The sequence below is a fragment of the Arachis hypogaea genome, chromosome 6 (assembly GCF_003086295.3).
Source record: "Arachis hypogaea cultivar Tifrunner chromosome 6, arahy.Tifrunner.gnm2.J5K5, whole genome shotgun sequence".
Lineage (NCBI taxonomy): Eukaryota > Viridiplantae > Streptophyta > Magnoliopsida > Fabales > Fabaceae > Arachis > Arachis hypogaea.
In genome coordinates this window covers 104,206,145-104,226,334 of record NC_092041.1, presented here as the reverse complement: position 1 = coordinate 104,226,334, position 20,190 = coordinate 104,206,145, and the positions used below count along the sequence as shown (strand labels likewise).

General features: G+C 26.0%; 2 protein-coding genes across 2 annotated transcripts; one reads left to right on the top strand and one right to left on the bottom strand.

The window, feature by feature from the left end:
* The first annotated feature begins 1,431 nt into the window (after window positions 1-1,431).
* On the top strand, window positions 1,432-10,527 carry LOC112698270 (vacuolar-processing enzyme-like). The gene is made up of 8 exons (XM_025751587.3): window positions 1,432-1,799; window positions 4,152-4,308; window positions 7,934-8,019; window positions 8,106-8,308; window positions 9,363-9,411; window positions 9,504-9,704; window positions 9,800-10,006; window positions 10,161-10,527. Exons 1-8 carry the CDS (start codon window positions 1,443-1,445, stop codon window positions 10,293-10,295), a joined length of 1,395 nt encoding a protein of 464 aa, XP_025607372.3. The 5' UTR covers window positions 1,432-1,442; the 3' UTR covers window positions 10,296-10,527.
* A 2,190-nt stretch (window positions 10,528-12,717) lies between these two features.
* Window positions 12,718-17,385, bottom strand: LOC112697270 (uncharacterized). Its single transcript, XM_025750377.3, has 3 exons — window positions 16,553-17,385; window positions 15,567-15,791; window positions 12,718-12,992 (listed from the first exon to the last, which is right to left on the bottom strand). Exons 1-3 carry the CDS (start codon window positions 17,273-17,275, stop codon window positions 12,969-12,971), a joined length of 972 nt encoding a protein of 323 aa, XP_025606162.1. The 5' UTR covers window positions 17,276-17,385; the 3' UTR covers window positions 12,718-12,968.
* Between the last annotated feature and the right edge of the window lie 2,805 nt (window positions 17,386-20,190).

Sequence of the window (20,190 nt, the reverse complement as noted above, 5' to 3'; positions counted from 1 at the left end):
TTTAAGAGAAACATAGGATGTAAAGAAAATTTATACGATAAATATAGATAATAATTTATGTGTTATTCAACTAAAACTTTTGTGTTTTTAACTAACATGTTCGCGTTATTTTTTTGTATTATTCTAAAAAATATGCACATTTTAAAATAATTTATGTGTTTTTCACTGTTAAAAAAATTACTTTTAGCGATAATTTATTTTATTTTTGTAACAACAAAAATAATTAATAATATATTAAATAATAATTAGATATTAATCATCTTATATTTTGTGCTAAAAAATTTTAACGATAATTATACAACTTTTTATAAAAATTCTTTTAATGGTCACAAAAAATATAAATTAAATAAGACATATAGTGATTATTATATTATTATCACTAAAAATTTGCTACTAAAAATAATTTTTGTAAAATTTGTTATGCATTTTTCTGTTATACAATTTAACTTACAAAGATTTAATTACTTTATCGGTTTCGATAATTTCAAAAGTTGAATTAATATAACAAAACTACTCAATAAATTATCAATTTTGAATAGTTTGGTCGAACTAAATCAATCTTTTAATAGGTATTAATTTAGTTTATATATTTTACTATTAGAATTGTCAGCTTTTAAAAATCTTTCAAAAAATAATAATTTAGGCTTGCGATTAAATAAAACTTTAAGATGGGACAATTATTTGATATACTAATTGAGGAAGTTGCATATTTTTTTAATAAAAATAGAGACATGTTATACACAATAGAGTGATTGCTTGAGTAAGAAATTCTTAGTTCAGCATAAGGTGATGTTATTCATTAAAATTGAAAAAGTTAAGGAAAAAAAAGAAATAATAAAAAAGTAAATAAATAATATAAAGAATAAAAATTAAAAAAAAGATAAATAAATTTTTGACTTTTTAATTCGAAGACAAATAAATTTTTTACTAATTAAAAATACAAAAACGTCTATCACTTTTAAAATACAACACATCTTAAGTCTTTTTATCCAAAATATATAAAAATAAATAATTTTTTTTAAAAGGATTAAGATGTCTCATATTTTAAAACATAAAAAACGTTTTTATATTTTTATTAATTAAAAACTTATTTATTTTCAAATTAAAAAATCAGACATCGGTTTCTCATTTTCTAAAAAAGTTGTGATATAGAATAAATAAAACTTTCTGATATGAATAACATTGTATTGGTAAAATCGATGCTTATTCTAAATCGGCTAACATAAACAATACAAGGGAAATAAAACAAGATTAATGGATGCATATACATTATTCTTTGTCATTTCTATTGAACAAATTCTGCCGCTATAAGTTCAAGATGAGAGATGCAACAGCTGCATTGATGTTTTATCTAGTTCAGTATATATAGTATAGCTCCACTATATATACATTACAATAATCTTTGACATACAAATTAAACATTATATTATATTGCATGCAAGATGAATCATAAGATGACTTGTTGGGTCCCTTTATTAATAGCTTCAGTATGGCTAAGTTCAAGAATGAGCACGTTGGAGGGTCGTCATGTGTCAAATAATTTTCATCCTCTTGTGAGTAATGATGATTCAGAAGGAACGAGATGGGCTGTGCTTGTCGCTGGTTCCAATGGGTTTGGAAATTATAGGCACCAAGCTGATATTTGCCATGCTTACCAAATAATGAAGAATGGTGGCCTTAAAGATGAAAATATCATTGTATTCATGAGTGATGACATCGCCAATAATGAAGAAAACCCAAGGCCTGGCGTTATAATCAATCATCCCAATGGTTCAGATGTTTATAAAGGTGTTCCTAAGGTAATTAAAAACATATAATATATCTATTTTACGAAGTTATGAATTTGAAATAGAAATGTTAATTGTCTCTGGTTATAATTCATTAAAAATACTTTTTATTCCATTAATATTTAAAAAAATTTAACTAAAACACAAACTTTAAATTTTTACTTTTATTACTTTTATTTTTTTATATTTTATTTAAATTCAAAGAATAACATATTGTATCAACTAATTTAAATTAGTTAAGTGATTAATATGTAGGGACGGATCCAGGAATATTGTTATGGGGGACCAATAACATATATAATATTAAAAAATTATATAAAAAATTATATAATGTAAGATGTATTACAAAAATATACTGATAGATAATATATTTTAAAATACAAAAAATATGTGTATACTTTTACTAACAAAGTAGTCAATTTTTCGTATCATAAAATTTATCGATAATAGAATATGTGTCAAATTTTTCAACAATTTTCTTTTCAATATAATTAAAAGAAAATTAGCAAGAAATTCATCTTTCATTTTGTTTTTGAGTTATTCTTCACAATATTCATAATTGAAAAAGATCTCTCAGTTGTAACAACTGAAATAGAGAGAATTAATATCAAATGAATAAAAAAGGACTGTCACAAAAAAAAATCATTTTATGAGATTTGAAAAATTTTATTTAATTAAAAATATTAATAACAATATATTTTTCAAATTTTTTAATATTGTTAGTTATTTTTTAGATATTAAAAATCATTAATATTTAGGTTGGATTGAACTTTTATTTATACTAAGATAAATAGTTGGACTAAACTTTTATTTATACTAGATTAAATATTAAATAATTTTTTTTAAAATTAAATCATACTTAACAACTTATTACTATTAATTTTTTTAAAAAAAGTTGGGGGTTGAGGCCTCACTCGCCTCCTTATGTCCGTCCCTGATCTGTAGTCTGTTCGATTAAAAAATATCGTTAAAATAAAAAAAATAACTTATTGTGTTATACAACTGATTTGTTTATATTTCATTGGCTGAATATAAACTGTGTTGTGCAACTAATTTATTTTTATATATATAGGGATGCTCCGATAAAGACGCTTAAAACATCTTTTTGTAAAGATGCTTACATTTCATATTATTATTGGATGTAACTAATGAATTGGTTATTTTAAATTTCTTAACAAATTAGAATAAAACCGATTTTTTCATAACAATAACAATAAACCTATTTTTTTAGAGATTTAATTGTATTTTTAAATTTTCAGGGATTTAAATGTTCACAAAATAAAAAATTAGAGATATATTTATCTTTTTATCAAAAAGTTTAAAGATATTCGGTTTAGATTGTGTAATTTGATCGGATCAAATCGGGTCTAATAATTATAATGCAAATAATTGAGTTTATTATTATTGCTATAATAAACCGATTTTGTTTTGATTTATTAAAAAATAAATTATTAACCAGTTTAATAAAAATGTCTAATAATAATATGACACATGTAAATGTTTTAAAAAAAGATATTTTTAATGTCTTTATTAAAGTGGTATCCTCTATATAAAAGTTAATATAAAAATTAATTATTTTTACTAACATAATAACATATATATAAAAAAATTATTGAACCAATTTATAAACCAATGTGTTGAGCATATTTAAACTCAAATGTAGTAAATTAAAAAAAAAATTCAAAAAGCTTGAAAAGAATGACATTTCATACTCTCTCTTTCCTCTTTTTCGTTATGAGACAAAATGTTAGTTTAAGTTTTCAAATAAAAGCAGATACCTGAGAACTTATCCATGAGATGCTTGATTATTTTACAAATACTATATAACGAATGTATTTTGTTACTAAAATAGAAATATGATGGTTTGAGCTTTGTAACTCTAAGGAAAACAATATTCAAGAACTAAAATTGTTAATTAACATGCGAAAATCATATACTAATTCACACTTAACAAAAAAAGGCCAAAATTCAATTCTTCAAATTGTGAGTCACTACAATATAATATGATAATTGAATAGTACAAAGTATTCTTCAAATTAATTGATAAATAAAGATAACAATAAAATTGATCTCTTAATTTTTAGTCATAATCAAAATGGCCCCTCACTTAAGGAACCAAATTGATTGAAAACCTTTTGTGTCATATGTTCTTAGTCTAATGATATACATATCACATGGTATTTAATGTTCTATTATTAGTCTTTTGTTAATATCTTTTATTAACTAGTCTATTGAGAAAAAATTAACTTGATTGATATAATTTGAAATTAATGGACTAATTTGATCAGTTTAAATATCGAAAAGGCAATATAATTATTGTGTGAAAATTAAAAGACTAATTTAATTATTATCTCAACTTTGTAGGACTATACCGGAAATTACACAAGTGCGGAAAACTTATACGCCGTAATAAGTGGGAACCAAAGTGCTATTACGGGAGGCAGTGGTAAGATGCTGAATAGTGGTCCGAATGACACCATTTTTATTTACTATGCTGACCATGGTGGACCAGGCATCATTGGTAAGTATCACTAACATATTATTTAATTTTTATTTAAACTTTATATTCATATATAGATATCTGAAGAGGAAGATCTTTGTGTAGTTAAGCATGAATGCAAAATCACAAGCCTCATGCTTTAGTAGTACAGATATTTTAGAGCATTAGTAATTTTTGGCTAACCGTTGTTAACCAATATATTAAACTTTTGATATGTTATTAGTTTTTGCATATACATATACACGCATAAATTATTACGATTTGCTGTACTAATATATTATACAAATTGATGAATAACATTTACATATAAATTATCATATTTTAATTTTGAGAAAATTTCACTTTCCTTACCTCATACTTTTTTTTGGTGACTTTCCTTACCTCACACTAAAATGACATTCTCTTTCCCTCTTTTGTAAAATATACATTTTTTTCACTAATAACTTTTAAAAAACTTCCTCAATCCATTTTAAAATTTGTGTTAGCTAATATTAATTTTATCTATTTTTCAAAAAAAAATTATTTTTTACGGAAGAGTAAAGTATCGATTTTGTCCTCAATGTTTGGGGTAAGTCTCAAAGTTGTCCCTAACATTTGAATCGTCTTATATAAGTCCCTAATGTTTCAAAATTGACTCAATGTTGTCCTGCCGTTAGGAATCTGTTAAAGAAATTGACGATGGGACAAAATTGAGATGATTTTGAAATGTTAGGGACTTAAATAGGACGAAAACGTTGAGAACAAAAATGATAGATAGAAATAAATTGGAATTTTATTCTTCATTAATATCAATCTTTTACTGTACATAGTTATTCAATTATTTTTCAATCACATTTAAGTAAATTACACTTAATCACATTACTTTGATTCTAAATAAATTTATTTTTTTATAATTTTACTTTTAAAGATTTTTACTCATCATGAAATGTTTGTAAAATGACTAGAATCACATTACTTTATTCTATATATATCATTTTTTTCCCACAAGTTTATGTACTAATCATCCTACAAATATTTTATGATGAATAAAAACTTTTAAGAGTAAAATTATAAAAAAAATTATTTAGAATAAAATTAATGTGATTAAGTGTAATTTATTTAGATGTGATTAAAAATAATTGAATAACTATGTATCGTAAAAAATTGATATTATTGAAGGATAAAATTAAAATTTATTTATATATATGTATCGTTTTTGTCCCCAACGTGTTCATCATATTTCAGTCCCTAACGTTTCAAAATCGTCTCAATTTTATCCCGCCGTCAATTTCGTTAACAGATTTCTAACGACAGGACAACATTGAGTCAATTTTGAAACATTAGGGACTTAAATAGGACGATTCAAACGTCAGGGACAACTTTGAAACTTATCCCAAACTTTGAATACAAAAACAATACTTTACTCTTTTACAAAAATACTCTTTAGCAAAAAAAAATTTTTTGTCATTAAATTTTCACTACAAGAAAAGAAAACTATTTTAACATGATTTTTTTTAACAGTCATAGTTAAGTGTAAAAATTAATATATATTTTTGATAAATATCACAAATGTCAAATTCTCTATGTTTTTTTGATGAATAATTTGATTGTAGAAAATTACTCCTCAATTTTGACACTCATTTGTTTTCAACTTACTCAATTATTCTTTTTTTTTGTTAAGCTCCGTCAATTTTGGCATCACACTGCTCTCAGTTTGGGGATCATACTACTCATTCTTCATCTTCAAAATCTCAATTTATTCTTTCAAGATCTCATCTCATTCTTTGTTAAAAATTTTTGTTGAGAATTTTTTATGGTCAATAAGTGTCAAAATAAATAGTATTTTTGACGATTAATAAGTATCACAAAAAATATATTCTTAAATTTTTCTAACAAATTATTTTTGACGGCCAATATTTATCAAAATAAGATTTAAACTTTTTTACAATTACTTATATGTTAAAAATACTATTTTTTTATAAAACTTTTATTAACATATTTTTATAATTAAAATAGTGTCAAAATTTATTTTTTTGACGATTTTTAATTTTTTTTGACACATAATAATCCTAAAAAATAGTCTATATTATTGTAGTGTTTGTTTACCAAAATATTTTTTAATAAATTATTTTTTATTGATTAAATTATATTTTTACCAAAATAAAAAATTAATAATTAAATTATTTTTTTCTAAAATACTCTTCAATAATTTTTTAATTATTAAATTATAATTTTACTAAAATTCCGTTAATAATTATTTTTATATTTTACTATTAATTTTTTGATTTAACATTAAATAAAAAAATATTACTACTGTTAATATGTATAACAATTAGTATATATTGATACGAAAAATAATCTTATCAAAATTTTTTTATTTAATGTTAAAATAATATATATTAATATCAAATAATTAATAGTAAAATATAACTATAATTATTGACAAAAATTTTGATAAAATCATAATTTAATAATTAAAAAAAATATTGAAAGATATCTTAGAACAAAATAATTTAATTATTAATTTTTTTAAAACTATTTTGGTAAAAATATAATTTAATCAATAAAAAAATAATTTATTAAAGGGTATTTTAGTAAACAAAATTTAATTACAAAAAAATAAAATTTTTGTTAAACAGTATTTTTGTAAAAAAATAATTTATTTTTTTTAAAAAAATAGATAAAGTTAATATTAATTAACACAAAAAATTTAAAATAGATTCAAAAAATTCTTTTTAAAAATTATAAAAAAATATACATTTTATAAATAGAAGAGAGAGAAGTATTATTTTATCATCTCTCAAAAAGAGAGAAGTGGAATTTTGTCTTTAATTTTTACTTCTCCTTCTAATATTATTGGCTATATTTTGGCCTCTTAACGAAACTATATATGAAAAATATTTAGATATTTTAAATAAAAAAATATTAAGAGTTCTAACTCCTAACTACCTATCTTTTTAATTGTTATCTTAACTTTTAAATATTTTTTTAATTTTTATCCTTTTTTATATATTTTTTTTAAAAAACATGGTATATATATTTAAATTGTTTACTCTTTTAAATATTAAAAGAATAATTAAGAGCGAAGATAAATTAACACTCTTAATCATTACTATTTATACTATATGAAATGTGCAGTTGAGTTAACAATTTAATTATTAATCCTTTTATATATTTTGTTTGAATTTAGAGTTACCGTAACCAAAACAAAAGTGTTATAAAGATGCTACTAAATTACTAATATTTCTTTTGCACTTATTTTTAAAAATTTAATTTTAATATATTATCAGTAATTTTATACATATATTCAATTATGTATTAATATATATATATATCAACAAAAATAATTATTTTTTATATTGTCGATATAAATAATCATTCGTAACTGATTGCCGACTTTTCTCTCTTTTTGATTATCTCATTACAACAAAATTACAAACCCTCTTTTAATACTATCATTGGGAAAACAGCCATTTGCTATCATTGGGACCAACCGGTACTTTTAATACTGCTAAGAACGACTTCAATGCTCACAAAATTTTTCATGAGAAAACCAAATAAAACAAAACTTACCTAGTACATAATAATATCTTATTATATACACTGATTGAAGGTGTGAAACAGACATACAAATCATAAATTAACTGGGTAAATACAATTTGATCAGGTATGCCAGTTGGGGATTTCGTTGTGGCCAATGATTTTATAGATGTATTGAAAAGCAAACATGCGGCTAACGCCTATAAAAAGATGGTCAGTTTTTCTTGAACGCTGACTTAAATTTTACTTGTTGTACGGTGTTGAATTTATTTGACTAGTTGATTTAAATGGAAAAAAAGGTAATATACTTGGAAGCATGCGAATCTGGGAGCATGTTCGAAGGGATTCTTCCAGAAAACATAAACATATATGTAACCACCGCTTCCAATGCAAATGAGAGCAGTTGGGGTTGTTACTGCCCTGGAGATCCCACCTATCCTCCTCCTCCTGAGTTTCAAACTTGCTTGGGAGATTCTTATAGTGTTTTATGGATGGAAGACAGGTCTGTATATATAATAATTTAGCCACTAAATCAACTATTCACGTTGAATAATATACGTGCAATATAAAATACATATTGAGAATAACTTAAACTATACATATATTCATATATAAATATTATATGATTGATTAGGCGACTAATTTTTAGTTAAGAATTTATTGTTTTTCTTTTTCAAGTGGCTTTTTTTTATTTTTCGGCCAATAATCTCTTCAATAATTCTTGGCTCAGGAATTATCTTTTTCATGCATGATATATATTAGTCATTAAATTAAGTAATAGTGCAACTAAGTATTTTTTAAATATTATCTTTTATTCAGTTTTAGAGGAGAGAAAAAATATAAATAAAAAATAACTTTTTTATTTTTTAATAACTGATTTGTGAAAATAGATATTTAAATTAATTAAATAATAATAAATTCTTAAAATGATTGAGCAAAAACTGAATTTTAAAGAAGAAGTAGCATTTCTAATTGAGTAATGCATTTATTTTATAACTGTTTATGCATTATTGAGTTAGGGGTTCAAATCGAAACAATGTGTATGGAGAAAATATATTTGTTAAGTAAAAGTATAAGTAAATAATAAGAATACTATAAACAATGTGAATAATGAATATCTCGCATGTTTAATTTAATAGATATGTAGATAATTATGTTCATTATTTTTAATTGGATGATTATTTCTTTTAATTCAGTTTACTCGTACATGTACAGTTAATAATGGGTGGATGTTCAATTCATTAGGTGTGCGGGTAATTATCCTAATATTAGGGTTTAGGTGATAATTTGAGAGTAGAGTATTTTTTTTACTTTATTAAGTCAATTTTAGAATTTATTGTTCACAAAAATTATTATCTATTTAGCAAAATCTATGCACCCTCCTAAGTCCTAACTTTTGAAGTTCTGAATTTTATAAAATTTAGTAATTGTTGCTGGCGGTGAATATTTTAAGTAATAAAATAATTATGTGAGAGAGTTTCGGGAGTTTCATCTTAAATTTATTTATGATGTTTATAATATATTAACATTCTTATGGGAATTATGTTTGGTGGCAGCGACAAAAATGATAGGACAAAAGAAACTTTGCAACAACAATATGAAACTGTAAGTCCCATGCCAACATATATTCTAACACTATATAAACTCATTGAAATAATGTTGATACATGAAGATATATGTGTGTGATTGATGCACAGGTTCGCGAGAAAACATTAGATTGGGAGGCAAAAGGTTCTCATGTGATGCAATATGGAAACAAAAACTTCACCGATGATTTTCTAGTAACCTACATTGGTGCAACCGGAGTGAGTACCAGTACAAATGCATATTCTTCTTCTGCTACCCCGACAAAATTTGTCGACCAACGAGATGCACTTCTCCACTATCTTAGCCACAAGGTTGTCTTCTCTTTTTTTTTTATTATATATGAAGAAAATTTCATGCCCTAAGCTGTTTAAAAATGTTATAATTATTATTTATTGTGTGATTTCAGTTCAAAAACGCTCCAGAAGGATCAAAAGAAAGGATGGAAGCTCAAAAGGGGTTAATAGAAGAAATAGCTCAAAGGGAGCACGTGGACAATAGCGTGAAGGCCATTGCAGATCACTTGTTTGGAGAAGAATACAGAGCATCAGTGATCTCAAGTGTTCGTCCATCAGGCCAACCTCTTGTGGATGATTGGGATTGTTTTAAGAATTATGTAAGTGAACAAATAAATTATTTGATTTAATCCATATACTGATGTGATCCAATAAACATTAGTCTTTTAAATAACTATTTGCTTATTATATTACATAAGATCGTTGATAAATTGATTGTGCTTTCTGATTCTTTATGTATGCTATTTTATGCAGATAAAAATTTATGAGAGCTATTGTGGTGCCCTGTCAACGTATGGAAGGAAATACACCAGGGCCATTGCTAACATATGCAATGCTGGCGTTTCTCAAGAGAAAATGGTTGTAGCATCTTCTCTAGCTTGCCCCTAGGGGAATTATTGGTTCTTCATGATAAATTTCTCACTGGTTATTAACAATGTAATAATGAATATGTTTATGAACTAAATAATGGAGCTTACACAAACTATGTAATAAGACCAGTGGCTAGATTTTCCTAGTAGTTTCCTTACTTTGCCTCGTTTGTGCCTTGTTTTAAAAACTACTCTTTCTGTTGTTGCTAAATATGCCCCCTAATAGAAGGAAGTTATTTGCTTGCCTTTCATATTGCTTCTTTGTTAGATTTTCATTTTCTATTAGCACATCAAATCTCGTTATGTTCTTGAAAACAATTCATATATGTACATAGATTGTAACGGTTTTGTCAAATCTGTTTCAACGCATAACCTCCCAAATTTTCCTCTGCTTTGTGTTTCAGTGTTTAATTTGTGTCCACCGTACCCAGAGGACCAATTGATGAGTCTCCAAATTTGTTTAGAAAATGGTAGTCATAGAACTCATCAATCGGCAGGACCTTTCTAAGGGTGTTTTCCTGCACATTTTTAATCGCGTCTTTCATCCAATCTTCTTCTCTAGCTACTATGGATCTTTTCGTTGGTTAATGGGAGGTCTTGCTAGTGGCAAATTCTCCATGGAGTTTCTGTTAGAGCAATTAGAAAGATTTATAGTTCTTAAATTTAATAGAGAGAGTCACCAAACTAATTTTTTTTAAAAGTTTAAGTTAATAAACGAACATAACATTAATAGTTATATTTCTATTATTTTTCTTAGTATGAATTTTTTTAGATTTGTTTAATTTTTTGCATAACTTTTTTTATTTATTTTATACTATTTATTTTATTTTTAGAATCGAATTCTAAATCTTTTGTAAATAGAATTCTAATACTACATATTAAAATTACTTCTTAAAAAACTTAAACTAATGGAAGAAAAACATAAATAATTATATATATGATAGAGATAGAATATTTCTATGGGTTGTCGGCAACTTGCCGTCACTTTAAGTAGTTAGTGTTTGGAGACCAACACTTTCGGTTGTAGGCCAGTAGTCTTGAATGCTAACTCAGTTTGGATTGAGAATGGTAAAGCTAAAGGAGAATACTTCGATAAAAATATTAAAAATATCTTTTTTTAAAGAAGTTTATATGTGTTATAATGTTATTGGATATTTTTATTAAACTGATTAATAATTTATTTTTTAATAAACCAAAACAAAATCAGTTTATTTAGTAATAAAAATAAACTCAATTGTCTATACTATAATTATTAGACCCGATTTGATTCAATCGATTTACATAATTTAAACTGAATTATGTTTAAATTTTTTGATAAAAAGATAAATATATTCTTAATTTTTATTTTAAAAAATAAACAAAAAAATAATCCAATAAATTATGTAAATTAATCGATTTAATCAAATCTAATAACAATTAAATTTATTTTTATTGTTATTAAAATATCAATTTTATTTTAATTTATTAAAAAATTCAAAAATTTCATTTATACGTCCAATAATAACATGTCTTTATAAAAGAAGTTTTAAACGTCTTCATAGGAATATCTTCCTAAGCTAAATTAAACAACCATGCGTCACCCAAATAAATAAATAAAAGTTTAAGGTGTAGATTATGCTACGTAACACATTACGTTAAATCAACAATCTTCTCCTTTTGAATATACCAAAAGTCTAAAAATGAACTTTTACTTGACTTATTTGAGATAAGATGTCATGTTTTCATGGAATTTTTTTGGAGCAATACTGCAACAATAATCAGTATAATTTATTATTTTTTATCAATAATTAATTAATTATATTTAAAAATATTAACTAAAAGCATAATATTAGACTATTAACTAAAAATACTAATTAATATAAATTAAAATTGGTCGTTCCTAAACTTTTTCTTTTACTATTTCATTCATATTCCTCTATTCTTAATTTCTGTTTTAAACAAATAACTTTCATTCTTATTTTTAATTTAACCAGTCTACAATTATTATAAGAAATTTATAATAACCATATGGTGGCTGGCTTACATCTTTTTAAGAATAATCTTAGTGCATGACAATTAGTACTTTAATAATGAATGGTTAAAAATAAACAAGAAATATTATATTTCAATAATTATATATATATATATTATTTTTAATTGATGAAGTAATTACATATGTATTTTATGTTATTTTTCATATTTAAGAAATTATAATTTATATATTAACACATTTAATTTAATTTAACAATTTACAAATTGTAAATTCCAATTTTATCCCGAAAATGACACATATTATTAAATTTATTTTAGAAGAATTATAATATTAATATGGCTTTTTGAATATACCTTTTTATTTTTAATTAGATAGAAAAATGAATATGATGGGAAAAAAAATCAATAAACACAATAAATATATAATATCTTCAAAAACGATAAATGTATATTTTAAGATGTACCAAAAATTAGTGTAAGTATCATATCTCATTTTATAACGGAGTAGGCGGTAGCACTGTTTTTTTTTTTTTTTTTTTCATTTTTATGATACATATGAAGAACCCGTGGGAAAAGGCATAATTTTATAAACAACATTTCAACAAAGGAAAGCTCCCCAGTTCCACCACCGAAGGCACAAAATTTTCTATTTGAACACTGTAATATTGACAGCGTTCTTATTAGGAATAGTGCCTACCACAGTCTATGAACTTCTCAATTTTCATTCCCTCTTCACAAATCGTCCCTGAAAAATGCACCAACATATATTCAATTTTACGTGAAAAGTATCTAAATAATTCAGTTCAAATAATGGAAATCAACGACCATACAAGAAACAATGAGACCAGATATATATTGTTGTTTTAAGCACTTCTTTTGGTAGGCTTAGAATTGTCTTAAGAGTATTTAAAAATTAAAATTGATTTTGTTAATTCGATGTTGTTTGGTTTCTACTTAACAAATCGGAATCGAGTTTTCGTAACAAGATTCATTTGTCAATTTAAGTAACATTTCTATTCGAAAAAGTCTAGGAGACCAACACTTTTATTAAATTTGATTAGCACTTAATCAGCAAGACAAAAGTAAGTAATTCTATACCATTAAAAACACTAATAATGACTAATTGACGGCTACAAATCACAAAACCTGCTAACTCTCTTATGGCAAGTGCTAAAAAAGAAAGGCTCTCTGAGATATCACACTGAATACATCTTCCCAAAAGATTAAACTGATTTGATAGAAAAAGTAACACTAATGGTTATATCTCTAATACTTCATGAATCTCCATTATATACATTGTACAAGTATTCCATTGACTCTTCATACTTTTCCATTTATTTTTTATCAAAGATGTTTCAATAAACAACTACATATGAAATTCCTCGGGATTATATTAATCACCAGTGGGGACTTAAAATCTCTTTTCTCCGATATTTTCGCACCGTGGCATTCTATTATATTGGAGTTTCAAGTGCTGATATTGAGGATTCAGTATGTTGAATAGAACTAAATTGCAGGGAATTTAGGGTGTGTTTGTTTTTCATTAAACATCTAAATTAGTTTTTTATTGAATTTCAGATCCAATATTTTTATCCTTAAATAATTTTTTCTTTTTTCTAGAAGTCCGAAAATTATTCACACCACATTGAATAATCTCTTTTTCGTTTTCAATATGCATATTAGACAAATATTTTTTTGAATTATTATAAAATAATTAAATCTAAAAAATTATTATTATAAGACAAATTCGTTCTTTTTGTAGAAGAATCAATTTATCTCGAAAGAGTAATAAATTTGTTTTGGAAGACAAAGTATCTAATCTAAAATTTTTTGAAGAGCAAAGTGTTTATTTTTTGTCTTTTATTTCTTTAAAAATTAATTTTAATCATTATAGTTAAAATTAAATGTAATTTTTTTATTATATAAGTAGATGTTAGGGCAATTTACCATAATAAATAAACTGCCTTCTGATATTACCAAATTATACAATATGCAAAACGGATACCAAAATATATTTTTTCCATAAAATAGGTAAACCGCAACAAGAACCCGCAGTTTACGTTTTAGGAAAAAAAAGGCATAATCCGCGATAGGGGTGTTGTGGTTTATATGTAAATGAGTAATGTACATAAACCGCATCAGGGGTCTAACTATTTATGCGTTAATGGGCAGTGTGCAGACACATTGGTATCTGTTTTGCATATTGTGTAATCTAGGCAATTTATTTATTATGGTAAATTGCCCTAGATGTTACTTTAAAATAAAGGTTAGTTTTGTAAATTTTGTTTTCGAATCACTCGTATTTTAAAAATTTTTATGTGTATTTTTAGCTGAAATGACTAATAATCTAAAATAAAGGGAATATTTATTGTTTTAAGAAAATTGATAAATTAAAAAATTAATGCATTTAGGATGTAAATGTATCATCAAATATTAACTTACCGACCGACACTGATATCTTGGCACGAAAGCGAAAAAGTCAGCAAAAAGTTTCGAAAACGAAAAATTTTTTTTGTCCCAACTACTTCATGCTCTTCATGTGAGTATCAGAAGTTCATAACCATGTCATGAAACTAATGTTATGCCTTTTAATGTCGAATATGTTTCTATTTTTTATTATTATTTTGATTTTGATATTGATATTCTTTTCAAATTGTATATTTTCGTTTAAATAAAATTACTTTTTTGGCATTTTATAATGGTATAATTATTTATCGAGGAAACTGTATAAGAAAAGGCAATACACCACGACTAACACCCGTAGGCTACCAGTTTCTATATCCAACTAGAGCTAACTAGTTAAAAAATAAGAGGTCTTTTATATAAAAAAAAAATAATTTTTTATTATTCTAATTTTTTAAATTTTAAAACTAAAAATACAAATAATAAATTCAACTTGGCTTAAATTGTAGTTGGCTCTCTAGATTTTTTTATAAACTATAAAGACAGAACAATTAGATATAGATACAAAGATACAGAAAATTGTATTTGACGGTGAGACACAATTTATATTTTCATTTTTTTTTATTATCATTATCAAATTTGTAAATATATTTTTTATCATTCTAGTTTTTATTTTAAATTTTGTGTGAAAAAAATGAAGATAAATCAAATTTTATTTTTTGTTCTATTTTGTATTCAATCTATCACCAATTCTTTGTATTCTATTTTCAGTGTCTTGGCATTTTCTCAAAATCAAATACAGCCATACTAAACTGGTACTGAAATTCATAAAGGAATGAATTTGATCTTCCCAACTAAAAAAAATCTTTAGATGTAACAGGATAGAATATTTTGTGGATTAAATGGAGTAAATTACCTTCATCCGAGGCCGCTTCTCAGCATTGAGCTTGCGGACTTCATAACGGATCCTCTTAGAGAAGAGCCTGTTCTGTCTCTTCTCTTTGTATCTCTGCACGCTTGCCTCTCTCTGTCCCACCTTCAACCCCAATTCTTCCGTTGTCGTCCTGTTCTCTCCACCAATTTCCGGTACAACCCATGTGTTCCCAATGCCATCATTACTCCCACACCCATCACCTCCAATCTGCACAAAACATAACATTCAACTTAGCCACCAAATTTTCTTGTGGAGACACTCCTTTCCTCTAGTAGTCTTTATTCTTTAGCTATTTAATTGTGCATAAATAATAAAACACCTACTTATGAAATACATTATCGTTTATTTTAAGCTACCAGCCTACCATTTTTGGTCACTATATCTTGCATATATGTTCTTTTTGGACGTTTTTCTTTTACTAGTAATAATGAACCACAGAGATCTGATTAATATCCGACCTCTCCAACTAAGTAACACCACCCATACTATGGAGCCATATATTTATCGGTATCTCAAATTCTCAACCCAATATTTTAGATGATCCAAATTAGAACAATCACATTGGCAAATAAGCCGAATTAAAAAAATGTTATCAACATAAAAATGATCACATATCAGTAACAATCAACAAAAAGCTTCAAGAGTGATCTTACCTATGCACATTCTCATAGATCCTATCCACAATAAAAAATATAGAAGATATATACATGCTAACAAATAATGTGGTTACAGCTTAACATGTAAAATTGAGTTTTTATTTTATAATACATATATCTAATGAATTTGACAGAGATTAAAAATAGCTCAAAGTTTCCCTATTAGAAATTTAATAAATCAAAATAGTTTTAAATTTTTGAGTTACTAAGTTTAGTTATATTAAAAAAATCATTTGTTAAGTAAACTATTTGTGACTTGTTAAAAACTAGAATAACATTTAAACAAAATAGAGTTAAGTGATGGTAAATTACATTATTGGGAAGAAGAGCATTATAGAAGAGAGCATGATTGTGGAAATCAGGGACAGTCTGTGGGGCCTCCCCTGCAATGTAAAGGGAGCCCTTATCAGACCAAGCATTCAATATCCCCTCATGATCCAGCTTCAATGACAACAACCCAAACGACGTCGTTCCGCAATAACTCGTTACTTCCTCCATCGTCTCCTTCTTCTCCACCACTTCTGAGTAACACACCCACCTCTCTTCTTCACTCCCCTCTTCCTCCCTCCTCCTCATCGCTTTCCGAACCAGCCACCCTCCGTCGCCGCCCACACCCGCCGCCGGAGAGAACGACCCCTCCTCCGACATCGCCGTCGAAGTCGTCGCGGTACTGTCGTCTTCCAGCAGGCCGTTGAGGGTGGCGCCGCCGTCGGAGCTGAAGAGTAACGCCACGGAGTTGTTCTCCTCCTGCATGTCTTTATCGTCGACCGTGTTTTGCGGATGCAGAGGGAAGAGGTTCGGCTGTGGCTGTTTCTCATCTTTGTTATTCTTTTTTATGAGGCGGAGACTGAGGTACTTTGGCTTTCTGGTTTTGGTTCTGTTTCTACGACGTAGTGGTTTAAGAGATGCGGTGGTGGTAGAAGAAGAAGAAGTTAAAGAAGGAGACAGTTTATTTGTTCGTTTTCTGGTTTTCCTCATACTTGGTTCTTTCTTTTGGGTTTCTACCGAAGGAGTAGGGCTATTCTTGTTACACATCACTCCCTCACTACTCACTATTTGGAAGCAGAGTGAAGGAAGGGGGAGTAGAAAATAAAAGTGATAAAAAAGGGTGAGACTTTCTTGTGTGGGAGCGTGGGAAAGACATTGACTCATCAGGGGATGATGTGACGTGTGGCCTGATTGACACGTGTTCTCTTGTGATTGGGTGAGAATGTGGATTCCATTGTTATCTGGATTTCGTTCTATTAAGAGATGAGGTGATACATTTGGTTACTTTGGCGTCTCTCATTGGCACTTCAGATTACTCCTTGCTCCGTTACGCTTTTTGGAGCCTTTCTTTTACCACCAAAAAACGTGTTAAATTATGAAGGTGGTACGGTTTGATGTCTTATTTATAAATAATTAATAGAATAATTCAGATGAATAAATAGTTTAAAATTAAAAATTACATAAATATCTTACATATAAATAGGCCATTATATAAATCGAATTAACTTATGTTGATTGATATTATTTGTATATAAATTGAATCAACTAATTTTATAATAATTTTTTAACTTAAAAAATTTCGTAAGAATTTTTTAAATGCTAATGAGTTAAAATATGATTGTTAATGAATTTTTAGAAGAGTTATTTGTAATCAAGTCTAACTAATTAAGTTAGTCCAAGTCCTCCTTTTTTTCGTATTTTTATTTTTTTTGTATTTTTTTCATCATCGTTCTTTTATTACTGTTGTTATTGTATTTTTTTCTTTTATTTTTAGTGATTTTATAGTATTATATGTTTTTTTTTCGATTTTTTCTTATTTTTATTTTTGTTAAAAGAGAAAAACAAGAATGTAAAAAAAAAAGTAAAACAAGAATTTGTTAACGTGCACTTGCTCTGTGCTTATTTTGAACTGAGTTTATTTGTGTGTCGTCATCATTAAGTAATTTCGATGCATTTTGAATTTAAATAAGGTGTACTTTGTCTGTGCTTATTTTGAATCGCGTTTGTTTGTGTATCGTTATCATTAAGTAATTTTGGTGTATTATGGATTTAAATAGTGTGCACTTTGGTCTGAACTTATTTTGAATTGAGTTTTTTTTGTGTGTCGTCATCATTAAAGAATTTTAGTGCATTCTGAATTTGAACTGTTATACGTGTAAGAAGAAAACGATGACGACGATAATAACGATAACAATAATGATTATAATAATAATAATAATGACGGAGGAGGAGGAGAAAAGAGAAAATCGAAAAAATTCAAATAGAAAAAGAAAGAGGAGGAGATGGATGTGGTGGTGTGGTGATGGTAATGATGACGATAACAAAAGAGAAAGAAGAAGAAGAAGAAGTAGCAACATCAGTGGAAGGAAGACGAGGAACCCGAAGAAGAAGGAGGAGAAACACGAAGGAAAATGAGAAAAAGAAGAAGTGCGTGATTTGAAAAACGATTATAATAATTTAGTTGGACTTGGTTAAGTATTTTGCTTGGTATAGAGCTTTATTTTTTAAAAAATCGTTTATTATTTCGTTTTAAATTTATAAGTTTGTAAAAATAAGATTTTTTAGAATTTGAACGAAAACACAATATTTGAATTTTTATTTTTATTCGTTTTAATTTTTTTATATTTTATTTAAATCTAAACAGAAGTATTTTTTATTGACATTTATATTATAAAATTAATGTTAATTTAAAAGTTGAAAATGCCATAAGTAGTAAATTCAATTAAGATGATTCGATTTATTATGTATATATTGTACTAGTAGTAAATCAAATATTGCTATTTATTGTGTTGCATTTTAATTTGACTTTAGTTGATTCGATTTGCATGTAAATAACATAAATCAAAACAAGTTGATTCGATTTACATAAATGTGTTCAGGATAGATCATATAACATATTTGTATTTACTACATCTGTATAATTTTCAATTCCAAACTATTTATTCATGTAATAAATGACCCTAGTTAATATTTAATTTAAAAATATAAATAATAAATTAGTTTCTAAAATTTTAAAAATAAAAAATAAATATATTTTTTAAAAAAATATAAAACAAATTTTATTGCAGTCTTTGTAATTATTATAAAAAAATAAAATATTTTTATTATAAAATTTAGTATTTTATACCAACTAAATTTTATTTATTTACTTTTAATTAAAATTTTAAAAAAATAAAAACTAAATTTTGCTCTAATTTTTATGTATATTTTAAATAATTATTCAAATATTTTTTATAAAAATTCAAATAAAATATAATATAGACAAATCTTATCCAAATCAATATATATCATTTGTATCATCTTTGGAACCATTTTCTCTTTATTTACTATCTTTTATGTTTCTTCAAAACCTTCAAGAATGGCTTTTTAAAAAAATTAAGTTTTTTTTTCCTTCATAAAATATGAACTCATATAATTTGATTGAGTTAAATTTTAAAATGGTGACTGAACTTGCAATCGATCCTTAGTTTTGTCCTTCATTTTGTAATTATTCTTAAATTTATTTTTGAACTTAACAAAAGTAACTCACAGTCATCCCAGATATTTTTCAATAAATATTACAGAATGATGATATATTTAAAAGGATATCATGGTAGACAACCAACAACTATATTACGTGACACATACAATTTTTCAATCCAATTTAGTTTCTATTGTTAGTTTATAACTCTAATCCCAATTTGAGCTCAAGAAACTCTCTTACACCAATAAAAGCCGTTTCACTCATTTCCTCCACTATTGTTAAGGGAGTTTAGAAAGATCGATGATGGGAGAATGTAGCAACGTAGTTGGTAGCTCCAACAATCGACGCTATGAGGAAAGTTGTGGGAGGAGAACGACCAGAAATAGCCATAAACGACTTTTAGAGAGATGTAAGTGTGGTAGTCAACCCATCCTCAAATGGTCAGGAGCAGATGCAAATTTAGGGAGGTTATTTTTCGGTTGTCTAAACTATAATGTAA